Source organism: Gasterosteus aculeatus, chromosome 10, assembly GCF_964276395.1.
Source record: "Gasterosteus aculeatus chromosome 10, fGasAcu3.hap1.1, whole genome shotgun sequence".
Taxonomy (NCBI): domain Eukaryota; kingdom Metazoa; phylum Chordata; class Actinopteri; order Perciformes; family Gasterosteidae; genus Gasterosteus; species Gasterosteus aculeatus.
The window spans coordinates 10,601,294-10,619,749 of NC_135697.1; the positions used below are offsets into that span (position 1 = coordinate 10,601,294).

At 50.6% G+C, this 18,456-nt stretch overlaps 1 protein-coding gene across 3 annotated transcripts; it reads left to right on the forward strand.

Moving 5' to 3' along the window:
* The first annotated feature begins 332 nt into the window (after positions 1 to 332).
* Positions 333 to 18,021, forward strand: ahdc1 (AT hook, DNA binding motif, containing 1). Of its 3 annotated transcripts, none has more exons than XM_040187998.2 (5): positions 333 to 801; positions 11,005 to 12,305; positions 12,390 to 14,098; positions 14,561 to 16,301; positions 16,752 to 18,021. In XM_040187998.2, exons 2-4 carry the CDS (start codon positions 11,124 to 11,126, stop codon positions 16,293 to 16,295), a joined length of 4,626 nt encoding a protein of 1,541 aa, XP_040043932.2. In that variant the 5' UTR covers positions 333 to 801; positions 11,005 to 11,123; the 3' UTR covers positions 16,296 to 16,301; positions 16,752 to 18,021. The 3 variants fall into 3 exon arrangements, with proteins under 3 accessions (XP_040043932.2, XP_077937790.1, XP_077937789.1); XM_078081664.1 differs by lacking the exon at positions 333 to 801 and adding an exon at positions 7,295 to 7,423; XM_078081663.1 differs by lacking the exon at positions 333 to 801 and adding an exon at positions 10,522 to 10,661.
* The last annotated feature ends 435 nt before the right edge of the window (positions 18,022 to 18,456 follow it).

Sequence of the window (18,456 nt, forward strand, 5' to 3'; positions counted from 1 at the left end):
TTGTAACAAAATTGAATTAACGAATGAACCTCATCAGCATTTGCTTTAGTTTTCCTCCTTAATTTGTAGCTTTAGCTCTTTGCTATTTTAACAGGTTATAAAATATGATAGTATTATTAGGACTTTTGCAATCATCGGCACAGGAAACTATTAGCAGCCCTTCGAAATCCCACCCACTCCCACTCCTGTCTGGCTCTCCCTCTCCTCACTGACACCCCCACCCCCACCCCTCCTCCCTTCGTGCTCGCTCGTCAGTGAACTACTCTTCCCACAATTCCACCGGTGCAGAGCGAGGCCAGCTACGGATGCCCGGATGGGTTTTGACAGCCAGGCACGTTGGAGACGCACAGCGGAGACAGTGGGGCGCACGAGAGACGGAGAGCTGGAATTGCAGAGGCAGAGACGCACGAGCTCCTCGGTCAATTTTTCCAACGTTCCCTGCACACCTTTTTTTTGATGAAAAGCTTCTTTTTTTGTTCCCCTCCTATCGTGTTCCTGCTCGCCCATCCTTTCCTCGCTGGTTGCAGATGTTGACGTGAGCCAGAGGAGCGGGGTTTTTTTTCTTCTTTTTTTTCCTCCCGTTGTAGCCGCGCGGCGGGAGGAGACAGCGTTCGCGTTTTGATGTGGGAGGGCTATCTCCATCCGACGCGGGGAGCCCAAATGACGGGGACATGCTGCTCTCCCAAGGCTCCTTGACCCGGGAGAGGGGAGGAGAGGAGCACCGTCACCCACAGCCCCGTCACCCACAGCCCGGCAGCGGCTCCGCCAGCGAGAGCCCTTAGACTCCCCCTCTCCCCCACGGTGAGTGTGCGTGCAGCGTCTTGTGTACACAACACCAACAATTGCATCGCGTCCTCTCAGCCAGTTGTGCTGCGCACCTCTGGCTACGCTTTTTTTTTTTTTTTAATTTAAATGTATTTTCTTTACATTAACCTCATCGATGCCGCCAACAGACGGAGCTCCTTCATTCGCGCTGCTCGTGCTGCTGGGTCATCTGGGCTTTACTGTTGGCACGCAGCGTCTATGATGGTGCGCACGCACACGCACGCGCGAACACGCACGCAATACGTACGCACACGTAATCTGGTTAAATGTGCGCGCAATGAAGCCTGTGAGTATTTACGATATCCTCACGCATTACCTTTATTATTGCTGAATTTACATACGGTGTAGGCAGGGCAGCGTGATGCCTCCCCAGGTAGTGACACACACACACACACACACACACACACACACACACACACACACACACACACACACACCACACACACACACTTGTCTTGTTTCCATAGACTGTACCTTTGTGGTTTGACTTTTCTAATACTGCATTTACATACCAGTGACACATACCAGAGGTGTGACTGACTCCAGCGCCCGATGATGGACAGGTGTTTTCTCTACATGTAAACAGGAGACACCAAGGTTACCGGTGAGCATCCGTCCGGTGCCGCGGTTTCCATCCCGGCAGCACCCTGAGTTGTCAGGGCACTTAGGCAGGACACAGCAGCAGCACATCCTGCAGTGGCAACGGGGCCAACGTGCCGGAGAGACGAGGCGTGCTCATGGTGGTGATTATTAGCTCTCGTCTGTAAGGTGGGGGGGGGGGGGACAAAGGAAGAGAGAGTGCGTGGAGAGGGAGAGAGAGTGCGAGGGAGAGAGAAGTCAATGTCGACGTCTGGGCAGTGACAGTTCGTTATTTAAGGGCCCCCCCAGAGACGTGCACAGGCTACCCTAATGCGTGTGCCGTTAGTATGCAGAGTGATGCTCAGTCCGTGTGTCGGTCTGTGTGTCACTCAGCCAGTCTCACTCTCTCATTTCGCTGGTTAAAGAGTGACTTTTCTTACTGGCACGTCCACTTGGACATAATAACTTCAGCCCCCTGAATGCCTGGAATGAAAAGGAAATGGCCTTACCTTGGCACGCAGCCTCTGTCTGTCAGTCTTGTCTTGAGTGCATGGCCCTGTGTGTGTGTGTGTGTGTGTGTGTGCGAGAGAAGGAACCAGAGAAACTGAAACTGAACATATAACAGCTTAGGCCTATTGTGCTTCCTACCTGTGAGCGGGCCTAGTTGTCATAGCAACGGCCTTGTAGCTCCGTTGATGTTCCTCCTGTCCTCATTGGCAGGGTCAGTGCACCTAACACTCCACAGCTCGTCTCAAAGCTGTGTGTGTGTGTGTTTGAGTGTGCGCACACTATGGAAGTACCTTTTGTTTGCGCCTTGCTGCAGTTCGTAGGCGTGTGGGTTGATGACAGTGACAAGCCGGTGTGTGTGTGTGTGTGTGTGTGTGTGTGTGTTGCCGTGTCACAAAGATACACCCTGCTGAGATGACAACCGACAGCTCAACCAATCACCTGTTTTCTCTCTCTGCCTATCAGCATGTGAGGTTGCTGTAGTCAGATGTCCCCTTGATACGGAGGTCGCCATGGAGATGAAGACGACAGAGTGGACACAACTGATGTCCTTTTTGTTTTGGGAAGTTTTCAGGGATGCTGAGGATGGTGCAACCTGTTGAATGGAGGTTTATGACTCAATCAGTTATTAAAGGTCTTTGCGGTCTTATAAGACCACACAAACCTGTCAGCAGACTTGAATCATAAAGGATGACAGTCACAGGCTTCCCCTTACAACTACAAAGCATCTCATTTTGGGAATTTGGCTTCTAGCTGTTTGCAAGATTTTGTCAAATGCAACAAAGAGCTTCTTTGGGGGGGAGTTACAGATGTTAGGTGAAAGTCAGCTGAGCATCATTGTGGCACCCTCTCATTGAACTCCTCCCTGTAGATGTATTACTATCATTTAAGAAAAGGGAATTTACACCCGCATGCTGAACGTGTCAGTCCATTATTACTCAGCACATGAAATGCCTCCCGAAGTACGCATGAAATTGATTTTAGGTCACAGATTGATATAAACAATCTATTCATAGAGACAAAATGTGGCTCTATCCCGATGGCTCAGAGCTGTCTGAAGATGGCTTTAAGCGTAATATTCGAATGCAATTTATAGAAACGTTTCCAAATCACAGATGTTTCCATTTTCTTCTCTTAAAGAACATCTTTATATCCAATAAGTCGTCTTATTTTCAATATCGAGTAGTTGGACGTTTCAGGGTTATTCTAAAACTTTTAACATTTTCCCGCGATGCAACGAGCTTCTGTCAGTCAACACTTTGTCCTTGAAGTGAAGGGTCCTGTCTTTTATGACTCCTATTAATCTAATCGTCACCTCAAGTGAAATAGCTTTCTCCACAGGCAGGTAAACGTGGTTCACCTCCCACACACACACATCTATAGACACACAGTTTCACCCCCCCCACACACACACACACCAACCATTTAGCATTTGTGTAAGCAGTGTTTGTATGCTCCATTCTGTCACCTCCCACACGATACATTCATAAAACGGCTCCTCCTCGTCAAAGGCACTGACTCAATAGAAGAAAGCTCCCCTTCTCTTTTCTCTTTCCTCCTTCCCTCTTTATAACCCCCGTCCTCCATTAAGTCCCCTCTTCTTTTTCCACTCCCTCTCTCCTGCACCTTAATGTCTCTCATCACCAACCTCCTTATTCTCCTCCTCTCACCCCCCCCCCCCCCCCCCCCCTCCTCCCCCACCCTTCCACTGGGCTGGTTGCAGCCGGTTTGAGTCTGACAGTGTAGAGAGGAAGCTCCGACCTCTCACCTCCAGAGGATGGAGAGAGGGAGACAAGAGGAGAGGGATGATGGAGGGCAGCGGGGTGGAGGGGGGAGGATGGGGGAGGATGGGGGGGGGGGGGTGAAACTGCGAGAGGCGAGGGAGAGGTCAAAGAACAGGAGGGATTTGCAAAGAAAGAGAGAGAGGAGAGCTGGGGGGAAGGGACCGAGAGTAGGAGGCGAGGAAGGGAGAGGACGGAGGGGTCAGGAAAGAAAAGGAGTGATGAATGAAGGGAGAGCGGCAAGATGGAGGGATGAGAGCGGAGGGATGGAGGGATGGAGCGAGCGAGAGGATGAGAAGGAGAGAAAGAGGGAGTGTGAAGCTGCTGTGTACCTCCCTAACAAGCTGGACAGAATCAGCTCAATTATTAAAGAGGAGCGAGAGACGGCGAAAACACGCAGACACACATAAGAACACACACGCGCACACACAAAAGTATATCACTCGGCGTCTGGCACATATCACACACACAAACACACACACACACACATAACACACACACACACAGACACACACATCTATCTTCAGATCAACATACTTACACATGTACTGTGTGTCTGATTCCTTGTGCTTGAGCGTAAGAGTTGTCTTTGTTTTTAGCGGCGCGTGAGTGCGTACACATGTGCCAGTGTGTGTGTGTGTGTGTTAAAACAGTGAGTCAGAGGATAAGCAGAGACTTGTTAGTGATTCTCCTCAACACCCCCTTTACCCCCCCCCCAACCACAGACACGCACACACACACACACACACACACACTCAATTTGGCTTCAGCACCATCTCAACGCGCCATCAGCGTGGCTTCAATGTCGTCCCATCAATATGAACAGATAATCAGAGCACTCAGGGGTCCGTCTATAAATCCCCGCTGTGAATATAGTTTGCGCCGTCCTCCCTTTCCTATCCTCCTCGCCTCCCTTCCTCTCCTTCTTCTCCTCCCTGCTCCTCTTCCTCCCTGTACCCGCTGTACTCGTATATTCTTTTTTTGTTCCCTTTTTTCTTTCCCCATTCCCTCTTTCTCTGAGGAAGTGCATGCCCCCAAGGGAGGAAAAGATTCGCTACCTTCCAGGAGAGAAAGAGACTGTGTGTGTGTGTGCTTCTCTCCGTCTGTGTGAACGTGTGTCCTCCACATGTGTGTGTGTGTGTGTGTGGGAACACACACTTCCTGAGACAGAGAGAGAGAGAGGCAGGGATGAGCAAGTGGAGAGAGAGTGAGCGAGTGAAAGCAGGGAGGCTGTGGAGGGGGGAGGAGAGAGAGAAAGAGATAAGAGAAAAAGACAGAGTAGTCGGGGAGAAAGGGGGAAGATGGATGAATGTACTGCGCACTGAGTGTGTGAGATTGTGTGTGTGTGTGTGTGTGTGTGTGTGAGAGAGAGAGAGAGATGGTCGAGAGATGCAGGTAGACAGAGAGGGAAAGAAGGGTTTCTTATCCTCACAGCAGAAGTCATTATTTCTTAGCGTGCACAGATGTGGGTGTTTTTTTTTGTGCGTGCCTGATTGTGAGAGGGTTGCGTTCAGGCGTGAGTCCAAGAATCCAAGAGGTACAGTGGCGTGGCGTCGGTGTGTGCGCCGCGTGTGTCGAGGCTGTGGCTGATGGGCCGTCAGTACCTACAGTTGGAATGTTCACAAGGCCGCCATTGTTGTTCAAACAGCCAGCCGCCTTCTCCTTGGCAACGGGAGCTGCAGCAGCGTCTCCCACAGCAACTGTGGAACAGGAGTACGGAGGGAGGAGGAGGAGGAGGAGGAGTCAGGAAGTCAGGGCCGCAGCACAGAGGCCCCTCTCCAAAACACTGGCCTCAAGGTCTGAGCGTGTGTCGGGGTCCAAGCATCTGGTTTGTGTGTCCTCTGTGTGCGAGGTGTACATGCGTGACTGTGTGTGAGGGTTTTTTTTTTGTGAGTTCTCGCCAGTGTGACTACGTAGAGTGTGCGTCAGTGTGAGCGTGCAGCTTCGCCTGTGTGTTGGTCACGTTTTGTTAGTACATGGCAGCTCAGTTTGTTTGTGTGTGTGTGTGTGTGTGTACGTGTGTGCACCTGTGTGTGAACTGTCAGCGGGAGTTTTTATTTGGGTTTGCACCTAAGTGGTTTCGTCTTCCTGTATTTGCATGTATTTGTGTGTTTCTGGTCGTATCCGTGTTTGTGCGTAGTCCCCTATGTGTTTTTGAGTGCGCACATGTGCACACTTCTAGCTGTTCCCAGCTGGCGCGGTTAGTCACATGACCCGACGGAGGGGCGGCCATCAGCAGCGCCAGGAAACTGCCTGCAGGAGGGAGAGATAGAGGAGAGAGAGTCAGGCTGAGCCGGGTTCGGAGCGTGTGTTGTGGGAGAGAAACTGGGGGCGGTAGGTGTGTGCGTGTTTGTGTGTCTGTGTGTGTGTGTGTGTTTATGTGTGGGGGGTGGGGGTGTTGCTAGAGAGATGCGAGAGGGAGCAGTGAGGAGGAGAAAAAGGGGAGGTGGGGGTGAATGAAGAAGAGGATGGGGGTAACACAGTCCTCCTCATCTTAAAATAACTACAGCATGTAGGTTTCCGCGGAAACAACAGGAGGGAGACAGACAGCGAGACAGTCAGATGGGGGGTGCGGGAGGAGGGGGGGGGGGTCCTGTTTTTTTGTTGACTAGTGTTTCAAGCTACTTCTCCAGTCCCCCGCGTGCATCCTTGGCTTAGCGGCCACTGGTTCTGGTCTGTGTGAAGTCTGTTTACGTTAGATGTGTGTCTGTCTGCCCGAGCGTCCGTCTGCTTTTTTTGTTTGTCCGCGCATACGGTTTATGTGTTGCACTCCCGCTCATTTATATGCTACGTGTGTGCGCGTTTGTTGTGCGTGCACACGCCCGCTCTTGGCAGGGGATACAGCACGCACGCTGATGATGGAGATCATTAGGAATTTCCTGCAGCTGGGGAGGTGGGAGTGGAGGTTTTCTTTGGGAATGGTGGAGGAGAGGTCAGTGAAGGAGAGTGTGAGTCGGGTGGGGGTCCGAGGGTCCGTGGGTGAGTGTTCGTTGGACCGTCTGTGTGTTTTCTGTGCGTGGAGCTGCGGCCCAGCAAAGCCCAGATATCAGCCTGTGTTTTTTAAGGATGCTGTTGGTAATGTGTGTGCAAGCACGGCGGCCCCAGTAGTGCGGTATGTGTGTATAACATTCCTCGCCCCCTCTGGCGCACTAACACACACCCCAGGAAGCCCCGGGTCTGTTGGAGTGTGGATGTGCTTAAATTCTAGCTGTTCAGGGGTGCAACCTGTTGGGCTGCAACGCACCGCGCACAGCGAGTATCTTCAACTTTGCTATTTTTTTTTGGTTTTGTTATTTGAGTTGGATTAAAACTTTTTAACGTTTGGCTGCATATTGTGCATCCTGCTTCAAATGCAACAAAAGAAAAATTGATGCATTTCTAATATCTTTTACAATTGTTGGCTGTCACTGCTGCTCTTCACACCCACTCTAACAAAGGGAACGCGGGAGACAAGAGATGGGGGAGACGTCATCGCAAAGACGATATTTGAAAAACAGCATCCAAAAGAAAATTCACATCTGTAAATGAAAGTCTGCAATGTATAGTAGTAGTAGTATATTGAAAGGAAAATTAAGTGCAAAGTACGCAGTCTGCCTTCATAAACAAAACTCTCTTTTTAATGTTATTGTCTGGTCCTGGTCTCGGACCTTAAAGTCTTGTCCTGTCCTGTCTCCATCCTCATAAGCTCTGGTCTTGGTTTGGGTGGTCTTGACTACAACAAAGATGTCAAGGTACGTCACGTCTTGAGTTCATCAGTATCATCTGTCATGCTGCTGCGGTTTGAAGTTGTTTTTTCATCCTCAAACGAGTATTTTAATTGTCTTTCCGCGTATATATAAGTAGAAAAAAAGTAGAATTCCTAGTAAAGTGTGATGGTAAAGTCCAACGGACATTACCTGCAATACAACATGACACGCGGGTTCCTGCTGAAAGCTCTTCGCTGAGGACTTGAGGACAGTTTGTCATCAAGCTGTCAAACCGTTTTGTTGATTTCTAAAAACATTTTCCTCTTGAGGATTTTCTTTCGGAAGAAGAAGTTGTGCCTTGCCGTGTGCTACGTGGTGGTTTGAGGCTGTCGTGGCTGCAGGTTGAGAGGCGTGATGGTAGTTAGGTTTCTGCACAGTGTCACTCAGTCTCTGTGGACCCCCCCCTCCCCCCCGCCCCTCCTCTTCTCTCTTGGCCTCACATACACTTTCCCCATCTCTCTCCGTTTTATCCCCTCTTCTTCTTATCTGTCTAAACCTCTCTGTGGAGCTCCCCTCTCTCTCCCTCTCTCTCTCTCTCCCTCTCCCCGCCATGTCCCCCCTCCCTTACACCCCCCAAACCCCCCACGCTTGTTTCGGTGCTGCTGCCTGTCTCTTAGCAACAACTGCACACCCGTTAGAGCTCGGTGAGTGCTTTTTACAAACACACCCAGGAAGACACACTCACACACGTGCACTCGCAGAGACACACGCACACACGCGTGTGAGCACATACACGTATCCACTCTTGCTGTTCCTCACGGAGGGTGGCTGCTGGCAGGCCTGCGAGTCTGCAAGCCTTCATGGCAGTGAGATAGATTGGGAGGGGGGGTAGATATGCTGTACAGCTACCATGTACAGAGCGATTGTTCCTCTCGACCTGTGCGCCGCAGAGCAACTGCCCGAACTGTTCCCAGCTCTGATTTCCCACCGGCGTGCGCGCACACACGCCCCGTGGTACATTAAACAGCTGCGAAAACTTTAACGTGCAGCTAAGAAACGTACAAGATCCAGACAGCTGCTCTTTGCGAAACCGATTCAACAGATCGTCGTGCGGGAGCAGCGCTCGCCGTCGCTCTGTTCTCTCGGGGCGACGCTACGCCGCAAAATGCACCAAAACGCACCGGCTACGTATGAGGAGGGAAACGACAGGATGGCGGCTGATGGGTGCCAGGAGTGTTTGATTAAACAATGAATCATTGTGGGAGCGTTTGATTGGCTGGTATCTAAGCTTTTTCACAATACCCCCCGCCGAGCACAGTAGCAAGATATTTGCATGTGTGTCTTTGTTTTGTGCGTAAATGTGTGTGTGGGGGGGGCATGTATGTGTTTATGTGCAAATCTGATGTGCGGGTGCGTGGGAGGATGAAGCTGTGGGGGCAAATTTGCATGTGTCTTTGTGTATCTGTGAGTGACAGGGCGTGCATGTATGTGCAAGCACGTGTGCAGCAATGTTTAATTAAAGCGCGCGGTTCTTCTCCCTCTCTCATACGTCGGTCAGATGGAGCCTTAATTAAGGAATGCTGTTAATTAGACGAGCGAGAGAGTGAGAAAGAGAAACGGGAGAGCAGGGGAGATTGCACGGGGCACGAGAGGGAGTGGGTGAGTGGGTTAAAGAAAGTATGGGTGGTGTGTGTGTGTGTGTGTGTGTGTGTGTGTGTGTGTGAGTGTGTGTGTTCATCTCCATGCGTGTTTGTCCTACTTGTGTCATTCCTCTGAGCAGCAGAATGTTGAGGTTGGTCTGCTCCATGTGTGCAGCCCGAAACTCCGCTACAGCAAAACTCTTCCACTCCTCCTTCTCCTCCTCTACTGTTTTTTCTCCTTTAACTTTTCCTCCGTCCTTTTGTTTTTCTTAAATCTGTCTGCCCAGCGCACCCTCCTTTCCTTTCCTCCGCTGCGTCCTTTCCCTCTCTGCTCGTCTGCTGTCTCCCGCCCTCTTTCTTACTTTCTCCCCCAGACTTCCACTTATTCCCCCGGCCCCCCCCCCCCCCCCTCACCCCTAGTCCCCCCCCCCCCCCCCCCCCGGATCCCTCCCTCTCTTTCTGCCCCCCCCCCCCCCCCCCCCCTCCCTCCCTCGCTCTCCCTTCCTCCCTGTCTCTCTCCCTTCTAATCGGGACCATATGTTGAAGAGGGATGTAGAGTGATCACGGTAGTTGTGTGTGTGCAGAGTGTGGTTCAGGGTTGTGGGGCAGCCGTGCGTGTACGCGCGTGCAAGCACACTTGCTTGAATGTGCGGGCGCGCGCGCGCATGCAGTCATGTGTGAGTCCGTAAGCAGATTTTGTAAGACTTTTTTTTGTGTTCTGGCGGTTTGTTCTTCCATTTCCCCCCTGGTCTGGGTTTCCATAATCCCTCTATAGTTCCTGCCTTTCTGTCACCTTCATCTCTCCATCCTCTCAACACCTCTATTCATCACCTCTCTGCTTCCCCCTGGTGGCTGCGAGTACTCACACATTCATGTTGCACCCTCCAAATCTTTTGCTTTGTAATGTATTTCAGCGGTTTGGGCGAAATGTGGCACGCTGTGTGAGTATGTGTCCCTTTCACCACTACTCAACTGCATATTGCAATTTTTTTTTTTTTTTACAATATCTACTCAAACACTAATGGTGAAATTGAAATAAAAGCAGCACAACTCACTGAATACAGGATCCTGTGAGCATGGTCTTCGTCGTGTAGTGATGATTATCAGTGTTTGCGATGGAGCATATTAAAACTCCTACAGAGCAGCTGAAGGGCCACTGGTTTGCACTTTCTATCTGCTGGAACGTGGAAATTAATTACTAGTTGTAAAGTAGTTGAAAAAATGTGTACTGCAAGTCATCCTCTAAAATACAAGCGTTCGATGCGAGATGGCGGAGCCCTCACCAAAATACTGATTATAGTCTGGTCTGATGATGCATGTTGTGACATCATGCACTAATCTCGCTTTCCCTTTCTGCTCCTCCCTCCTCCGCCTCACTCCTCACTTTCTTTCCCGCTCGCCATTTCTCGCACTTAAAAAAAAAAAAAAAATCTACACACTCTCCCTTCCTCTGTGTGGTTCTGTCTCTCACTCAGCAACCATGGGCAAAAGACAGGAGCAGATGGGTGAGAGAGACGTATTTGAGCACTCCACTGCAGTATTGATGACCCAATGATCCCCTGCAGAACAGAGCCAGTCAGGCAGACAGAGTGAGCCTCAACTCAACTCAGAATCAAAATCAGAATCAGCGCCCTATCCATTCGGTAAAAGCAACCAATTGAGCATGGTATGAATGGTAAATGTAACTTAATGTTGTAATGCTGCTGTGTGGGTGGCACAGTTAATAGAATAGAGTGCGTTTCGAATTAGCTGTATGGCCCATTGCCGAAACATCCCAGTCACAATTTTGTCTGTGCTGCAAATGTTTGATTTATTTTTTTGTGCAGTATTTGATGACCGACGTATTTAGCAGCAGAGAGTCTCGATGAAACGAAAAAAGGAGACGTTAACACATTTGTGTGCTTCTCATCCAGTTGATTATATAGTTATTATAATATACTACCATATAATAATTGTTTGGCTATGGTTTCCCTTTTCTGTCCTCAGATCACTGAATCTCCTGTCCTATTGCTAGAGGAGGACACCTACAAAGAAGAAACAGACATTTTCATAGCTCAGAAAACATCCCTCTTTTCTTACTCAGCACCAGCAAGACCACCCATTGAATGAGTGGCTGGCCAGATCCTCTATATTCAGGCCAAACTGGGGCTCCAGTTGGCTGTGGTGGGACTCAAGGAGAGGAAGAAGCGTGTGTGGGGGAGCTGGAGCGGCCGACAGGGCCCGAGCTCTGGACCAGGGAACTCGGGCTCCAGGAGGGGTCCCAGGATCCCTCTGAAAATGGACTGGCACCAGTGACCTCCGACCTCTTTCCCTTCTGTCCTCCAGCCCTGGCCAAAGGCCTCCATCAACAAAGAAGGCTGGGGCACAGCACCTGCCCGCGCAGGCAGACGGAGACTCCCACTACCGGTGAGAAACACGCATTTGCAGAGACAATTAGGGACATGCAGACACACGTTGACCCAGATGTGCACGCACAGGCGGTTTTGCAAGCACATTTGGATAATTGTGGACAGATGGAAATCAACCCTCCTACGGGTTCTGTAGGACCTGAACGCTCCAGGACTATCTCACCAGAGGCTGTACACACCACCTCACCTCAACCTGCCAATGATCTTGCCTCCACAAATCAGCGGGTTGCACCAGTCCTCACTGCAGAGACAGACAGCCCCTCAACCTTTTGTCCGGTCCCAATTGGTCCAAACCCAAACATGGGCTGTTCTCCCCCTCCTGTTGAGGCAGAGAAGAAATACGCGCTCCGCAGTTCTGGACGTCCCCGCTTTCCCTGTCACCTTCGCAAATCCTCCCGCCTCCGCCGAAGCTTAGAGGATGGGGAGAAGAGAGCCGGACGGGACAGGGGAGTAGAGGAGGAAGATGACATTTTGGAGGAGCGGATCTGGAGGGTTAAAGAGGAGGAGGTTGCCGTTGGAGAGAAAGAGGAGCATTCCTCTGTGGAGGCCGTTCTCCCCGTTGCTACTTGCCCTACAGAGATCGCTCTGGCTCTAACTGTACCCAAACCTACACCTAAATATATGCCTAAACCTGGGCCCAGGCTTGGGCATAAACCTGGACCCAAATCCAGGTCCAGGCCTGCACCTAAAGCTGTCCATAAAGCAGCTCCTAAAAGTGTGAAACAGCGTCAGGCAGCACGGTCTATGGCTCATTGTGCAACCCCTCAGCTCCCTTTTGCAAACACGACGACCATCACTGCACCTTTAACTTCGAAACAGGAGCCTGTTGCTGAGGGGTCATCCCCTTCCAAAAACCGGCGACGTGGACGTTTTGTTGGTGTAAGTTAAGTTATATATACTTAACATCTTTCTTAATCTTTCTTAATACTTAACATACGTCTCATGCTTTTTTCTGCTTTACAGGTGAGGAAAATTGTCGTCAAAGTGGCTCGCATTCCTGTCAGCCTCAGCCGGCGACAGAAAAGCTACAAAATTTCTAATTTGGAGACAGTTACAGGGACAGACAAAGGCAATGATGGTGGGATGGAGAGCTCGGAGGTCGCTCGAGAGCCAACGGCGCTTCTTCGAATGAAGAACAACGGAAAGAGTGTAATGGTGATGTTCCCTCCTGGAGAACTACCGGTTATTCTCAAACGCAGGCGGGGACGACCACCCAAACAGGCTTTGCCAGGTATACAGGGAGAGCTTCCAAATGCAGCAAATGCTGGTGGCAATGGAGACCAGCCCAAGAAGCCACAAAGGCGGCGGCGTGCTAAACTCCCTTGCCCTTATCCGTCATATGTCAATGATACTAATGATGTGAAAACAGAGTACGGGGATGTTCTGTCCAAATTGGCCTTTTTAAACCGCCAACCTCCGGCCACCGGCCGTTGCTCTCCCCCTCGCTGCTGGACACCCAGTGAGCCTGAAAGCTTTCATACCCCGTTGGAAAACCCTGGAATATCCACCCTGCTCCACCGGCTCACTGGGTATCGACGCCCTCGGGGTGGGAGAGGAGGGGGCGCTGGAAGAGGGGGAGCAGGAGCAGGGGGGATTGGGGGCAATGAGCGCAATAAGAGCACATTCAGTGACTTCTTTGAATCCATTGGCAAGAAGCAGAAACCGAGCCCCTTGACGGAGCATGGATTACCCCGGAAAAGGGGAAAGGGTGCGGGTGGTAGGGGAGGGGGAGTCGTTGGGACTGAGCCTGGGGGTGAGAAAATAGTCAAGAAGAGACGTGTCAGAAAAAATGGTGCATTGAAAGGGATGGGGATTTCCATCGGTCAGGAGTGGCCCAACGGGGCAGGTGGCTGGGGGGAGGGGGGTATAGACAAGGAGAAAGGTTTGGCTGGCTATCAGCTCTGTGGATCTTCAAGAGGAGGCTTTTCCTCCTGCGAAGTTGGAAGGGGAGGTGCGTACAGCAGTTCACGGGGGAGCAGAGGGGCTGGGCCAGCCGGGGAGGACTCACAAGGCCTGTTTGCCGGATATTTCCGGTCACTCCTCGACTCAGATGATTCATCAGACCTGATGGACATTGGCTCCTCGCAGTCAGACCCCCAAAAAGCTTCATCCACGCCCGGTTATGAGCCATCCAGTCCAGCTGCAGGTCACGGCTGGTCCACTGCGTTCTCCAAGTGGAGTTCCAAGGGTGCGAGTTCTGGGGGAGAGGGTTCATCCCAGACACATTGCTCCTCAGCCAGGCCTCCATTCAGCTATAGCAGCCTGGCCCAAACATCCCCCACCACTTCTACTTATCCCAAATCCACTCCTCCAGCTCTCTCACACTCTCCTAGCTCCCCACATCCCGCCTCCTTTGGCCATTACTCATCAGGCTACTGCTCATCGTCTCCTGCAGTGCCACAGCGATCCTCAGATTGCAGCTTTGCATATGGATCCGGACACAGCAGTGGCAAGGCCCCCACTGTTGGTCAAATAGGTTATTCTAGCTACCAGTCAGCAGCTAGGCGAGGCTATAGTGGATATCCTGCTGCAGCTCATTCCTCCATGCTGCGGGGGGAGTCAACAGGACCCACGTCCCCAGGAGGAGGATACATGTCTGTGGCCAAAAGTAGCCCCTTCAGCTCCTCTCCAGAAGGTTACAAACAGTACAACACCAATCAGTGGAGCAACAGGTAAATCCCTTGTGCATCCCGACATGTTAAAGAAGAAATCTCCAAGTGGCCTATTCACACATATTTCAACTTGACATAGTTTTTATTAAATAAGGGATTCTGAGTTTTCTTAGTATTACATTTTAGGATTTTAGGACACATTAGGATCAAAGATGTGTGTATTACTCAATATAAATGTTTCACTCATGCATATATTATTTTCAATTCAAAGTCCACCATATAAGCATATTATAGTCAAAACCTGACACTGGAGAACTCAGAACTAAAACATACTCTGTGTTTATCCAGCTATTAATCTCTTGTCAGAACATACATCAACAGTTTCCTCTTTATGTTACCTCTTTCCTCTCTGATGAAACTGAAACAAAGAGCAGTGGAAATCTAAATATCTGCACACATACTCACATTTTCCTCAAGTGCATTTCATAATTTCTATTGCTATATTTCTATTTATTTTTTCAGACAAGGCTACGGGGGCTGGTCGATGGACAGCTTTGGGCCTCCATATCACGGCTACAGTGAGTATGGCTCCCATGAGTCCAAAGACATCTTGGATATCTCAAACTACACCCCCCAAAAGGCCAAGCGTCAACCTTTTCCTGAAAGTCTATCAGAATCCTCCTCTGACTCCTCACACCTCGGCTCTGCAGCCACTGGTAGTGGACCTAGTTCAACATGTGGCACATACAAACTGAGCGAGGTTGCTTCCATTAGCGGAGAGGGGGGTCAATCAAGTCTGTCCAGCCTGGAGAAGCTGATGATGGATTGGCACGAGAGTGCTTCTGGCCCCTCGTATAACTGGAGCCAGAACGTCCTCTTCCAGGGCGGGGGAACCAGCAAACCCGGTCGGGGTCGAAGGAAACGGACTGAGCCACAAGTGGAAAAAGAAGGAGGTTCTACTTTATACTCTGACTCCCCATCCAGTCCCTCACCGACGCCTGCTCCTGGACCTAAGCGGGGAGGCGTTGGAGGACGGGGCAGAGGGTCAAGAGGAGGCAGAGGGGGTTTGTCTCCGTGTCAAAGAGAGCGCCCTTCAGGGGCCAAAGGCAGGAGCAAGGCTCCCTCTACATCTGGAGCAGTGACTGCTGGAGGTCCAGAGGGGTCTGGGCTTTTCCAAGAGGGGCTGGACTATTACAGTGGCGACAGTAGTAGCCTCTCTCCCCTGGCCACTCCCAATCCTGCACCACCTTCCAGCTACCTCCAGGACCCCTGCGAGTACCCCTCCCCTTATTCTGCCCACCCCTCCACACCTTCCTCTGAGGAGCGATATCCAGCCTTATACCCTGGAGAATCCTCCTCCTCCCTCTCACCCAGTGTCTCATCTCCCCCATACCCTCCGAAGCCCACCCCTCCTCCACCCCAGTCTTACCACCCAGTCCCCTCCAGGACATTCTCCCCATCCTGCTCTCCCTCACCACGGATAACACCCCTCTGCGCCACAGCACTGAGTCCCTCCCATCGCCCCCCTCTGAAAGACCCACAGTTCTCACAGTATGACTCTCCCAGCTACTGCAGCTCCCCCTATTGGTACGGACAGACATCGCACAGCGGCAGCCCCAGCCCGCACACGCACAACACACACTCAAACACAGGCGCGCACACACACAGCAATCCGCACGCAAGTCCTCATGGAAACACGCACGGAAATCAGCTCGCCAGTCCAAATGTGAATGCACACGCACACATGATATCGACCCTACACGACGCACACCATCACAACACGCAGTCCCACGGCAACACCCACCCCACCTCACTGCTCCAGAGCAACCCGCTCTCCCACTCCAGCCCCCACACCAACAATCAGCCCCACAGCGGCAACCACGCACACGGCAACCCCAACTCTCACCTGGCCACCCACGCGCACAGCAACCCCAGTACCAGCCTCCACTCCCACTCAACGCCTGCGCTTTATGAGGAGTGCAGCCCTCCGTCGACCTTGCCCCCCCACAAGCGGGATCTGACCCCCCACGCCATGAGCACAGGCCACCGCCAAGGCCTCTTGCCTCACTCCCCATTCCCCAAACCACCCCTAGACTCCTCGCCCCATAAGGAGGACCCCGGCGGCTACTCCCTGTCCCACCAATCCTACCAGGGCATTGGACACCGCTACCCCTCCCAAGCGGGTCAGGGGGGCGGGGTGCTGTGCCAGCTCCTGGACACGGCCAATGACGACAGCTTCAGCGTCACCAGCCTGTAACAGCAGGTGAGTTTATTTCACTTTGCCAAAAACAGTTAGGCCATCCCAGATCTAGATTACGAACCCATTAGACTTCTTGTAGAAATGTTAAGAGGAGGGTCTGATTACTGCGGAAGACCATACTTTTGTTTTTAAAAACAGTTCAAGGATTCATTAATGATTAAGGATACTAACCATTATTATAAATGTTTGAAATGTTGTTCTTTTTTTGATGTTGTAGATGGATGAGTTTTTATTTATATTCAAGTCATAATACAAATATATGACTCAATAAAAAAGTTCAGCTGCACCATCACGACAGTGCAAAGCAAACATTTGAACAAATGGCTTCACTTAAAGTCAAGAATAATTTGAGAGACTAGTTTCAATTCATTGAATGCTTTTTGACAACTGTAATAAAGATTATGTGTAATGTCCCTTCACCTCTTTCTCTCTCCCTCTGTTTGTTTCTTTCAGGTGCACTCAATCCAAGCTTTTACAGCCTTTCCTTGTTTTGTTAAGGAGACTTCTTTGTGTAGAGTTTGTGAAATGAAGGGTGAGAATTTAGCTGCCAGCTTTGGATAGTAAAGCTTTAATTCTCCAGCATTGACAATCAATATCAACCGCAATCTAAACACCCAAGCATGCACACACCAACACGCACACACACATACACACACGCATGTGCAGATTAATGAACTACCTATACATGGACACCTAAAATCCTACATGTGAAAACTCACTCGCACTCTCTGCTGGAATGAGGGCATGGCCAAGAGGAGCTGGGAGATGAATACCAGACGCTGATGGACAGAAACAAAAACTATTTCCTCGCCCCTTCAAGTCCTGCTGTGATACATAAAGGACTCGGTTCCCCTGAAGTCTGTATGCCACCAAGTCCTTCTGCTCCTGTTCTGTACATCTGCAATATGGATGATCACACAACTCTCTTTCTATCTCTCTCTGTTTCTTTCATCTGTTTGCTGTTAACCTCCCCTCCTCTGCTAAACCAGCAACTGTGTTCTGCACTCGTCCTTCACTAACCCTGCATTTCTGTCTTGTACTCCAAACGTGAACCGCATCTGACCCCCGAACCGACTTTTTAAAACCCATGAGCCTAGCAAATGTCCCCGCTCTGTGCGCTCCTTGTGTTGTGTCCCATAAGAGAGAAAAGTGGACTGAACCAGTTTCTGTTCTTGAAATACCAGCATCTGTACATATGATCAGCTCCAATCCAGAGCCCCCCCCCCCCCTTCATTTTGAGGGTCCGTCATCGACATGCTCTCCTCAGCGTTCTGCCGTGGTTTCTCTGCTCTTGGGGGAGAGCGGACTGCGGCACGGAGACCCGACATCCTGTGTTTTAATGTTTTAACTACAAGGGAAAGAGACATTGAAGTCACACAATGGCCCCAAAGAGACTCGTTTTCTGTGTGCGAATGTGACACAGAGGGGGACGTGTTTGCGTGACTGCAGTAATGCATGTGCTTGTGTGTACGTGTGCATTTATGTTTGCGTGAGCGTGTGTGTGTGCGTGTGCCTGTGGGGTCAAAAGGAGTGAAGCTCCCCAGACACCAAAGTCTTGGCGGGGTCTCATTCTTTCTCTCAGTCTCTCCCTTCTTTTTTCTGTGGTCTTGTGTTGTTTGGTGATTTTTGTGATGAAAAAAATTGTATATCTGTCTGTTACATATCATGTACGTATCTGAGGTGCAAAATATTTAAATACACATTCTGTTCTTGCCATTGGTAATTGGTCTATAGCATGCTGCTTCTTTAAGAGACTGTGGGAGGTGAGAGGGGGTGTGCGTGCGTGTGCATGTGTTTTATACAACCTCCCTGCGTATTGGGCTTTGCCCAGGATGTCTGGGAGTGTGAGCGAGAGAGTTCAGTCAAGGACACAATTCGACAGGGAGTGAAAGGGTGGGGAGGAGAGGCATGAACGGAGGGGAGGGGAGGACGTCTCGGAGGGGAAATAAAAGAAGCCAGACTGAGGAAATCAAAAAAATAGTGTCGGAGAGGTTCTAAAGCTACGGAAACAAAATATACAAACATGTACTATTTCATTAATGGTTCCAAATAAGGAAATGGCGTGAAACGCTGTTGGTTGCAGAGAGCCGACAGGATGTGATCCTGTACTTATTTTGGGTCCTCAGTGGGAAACGTTCTATAGTAGAGCAAATATTAT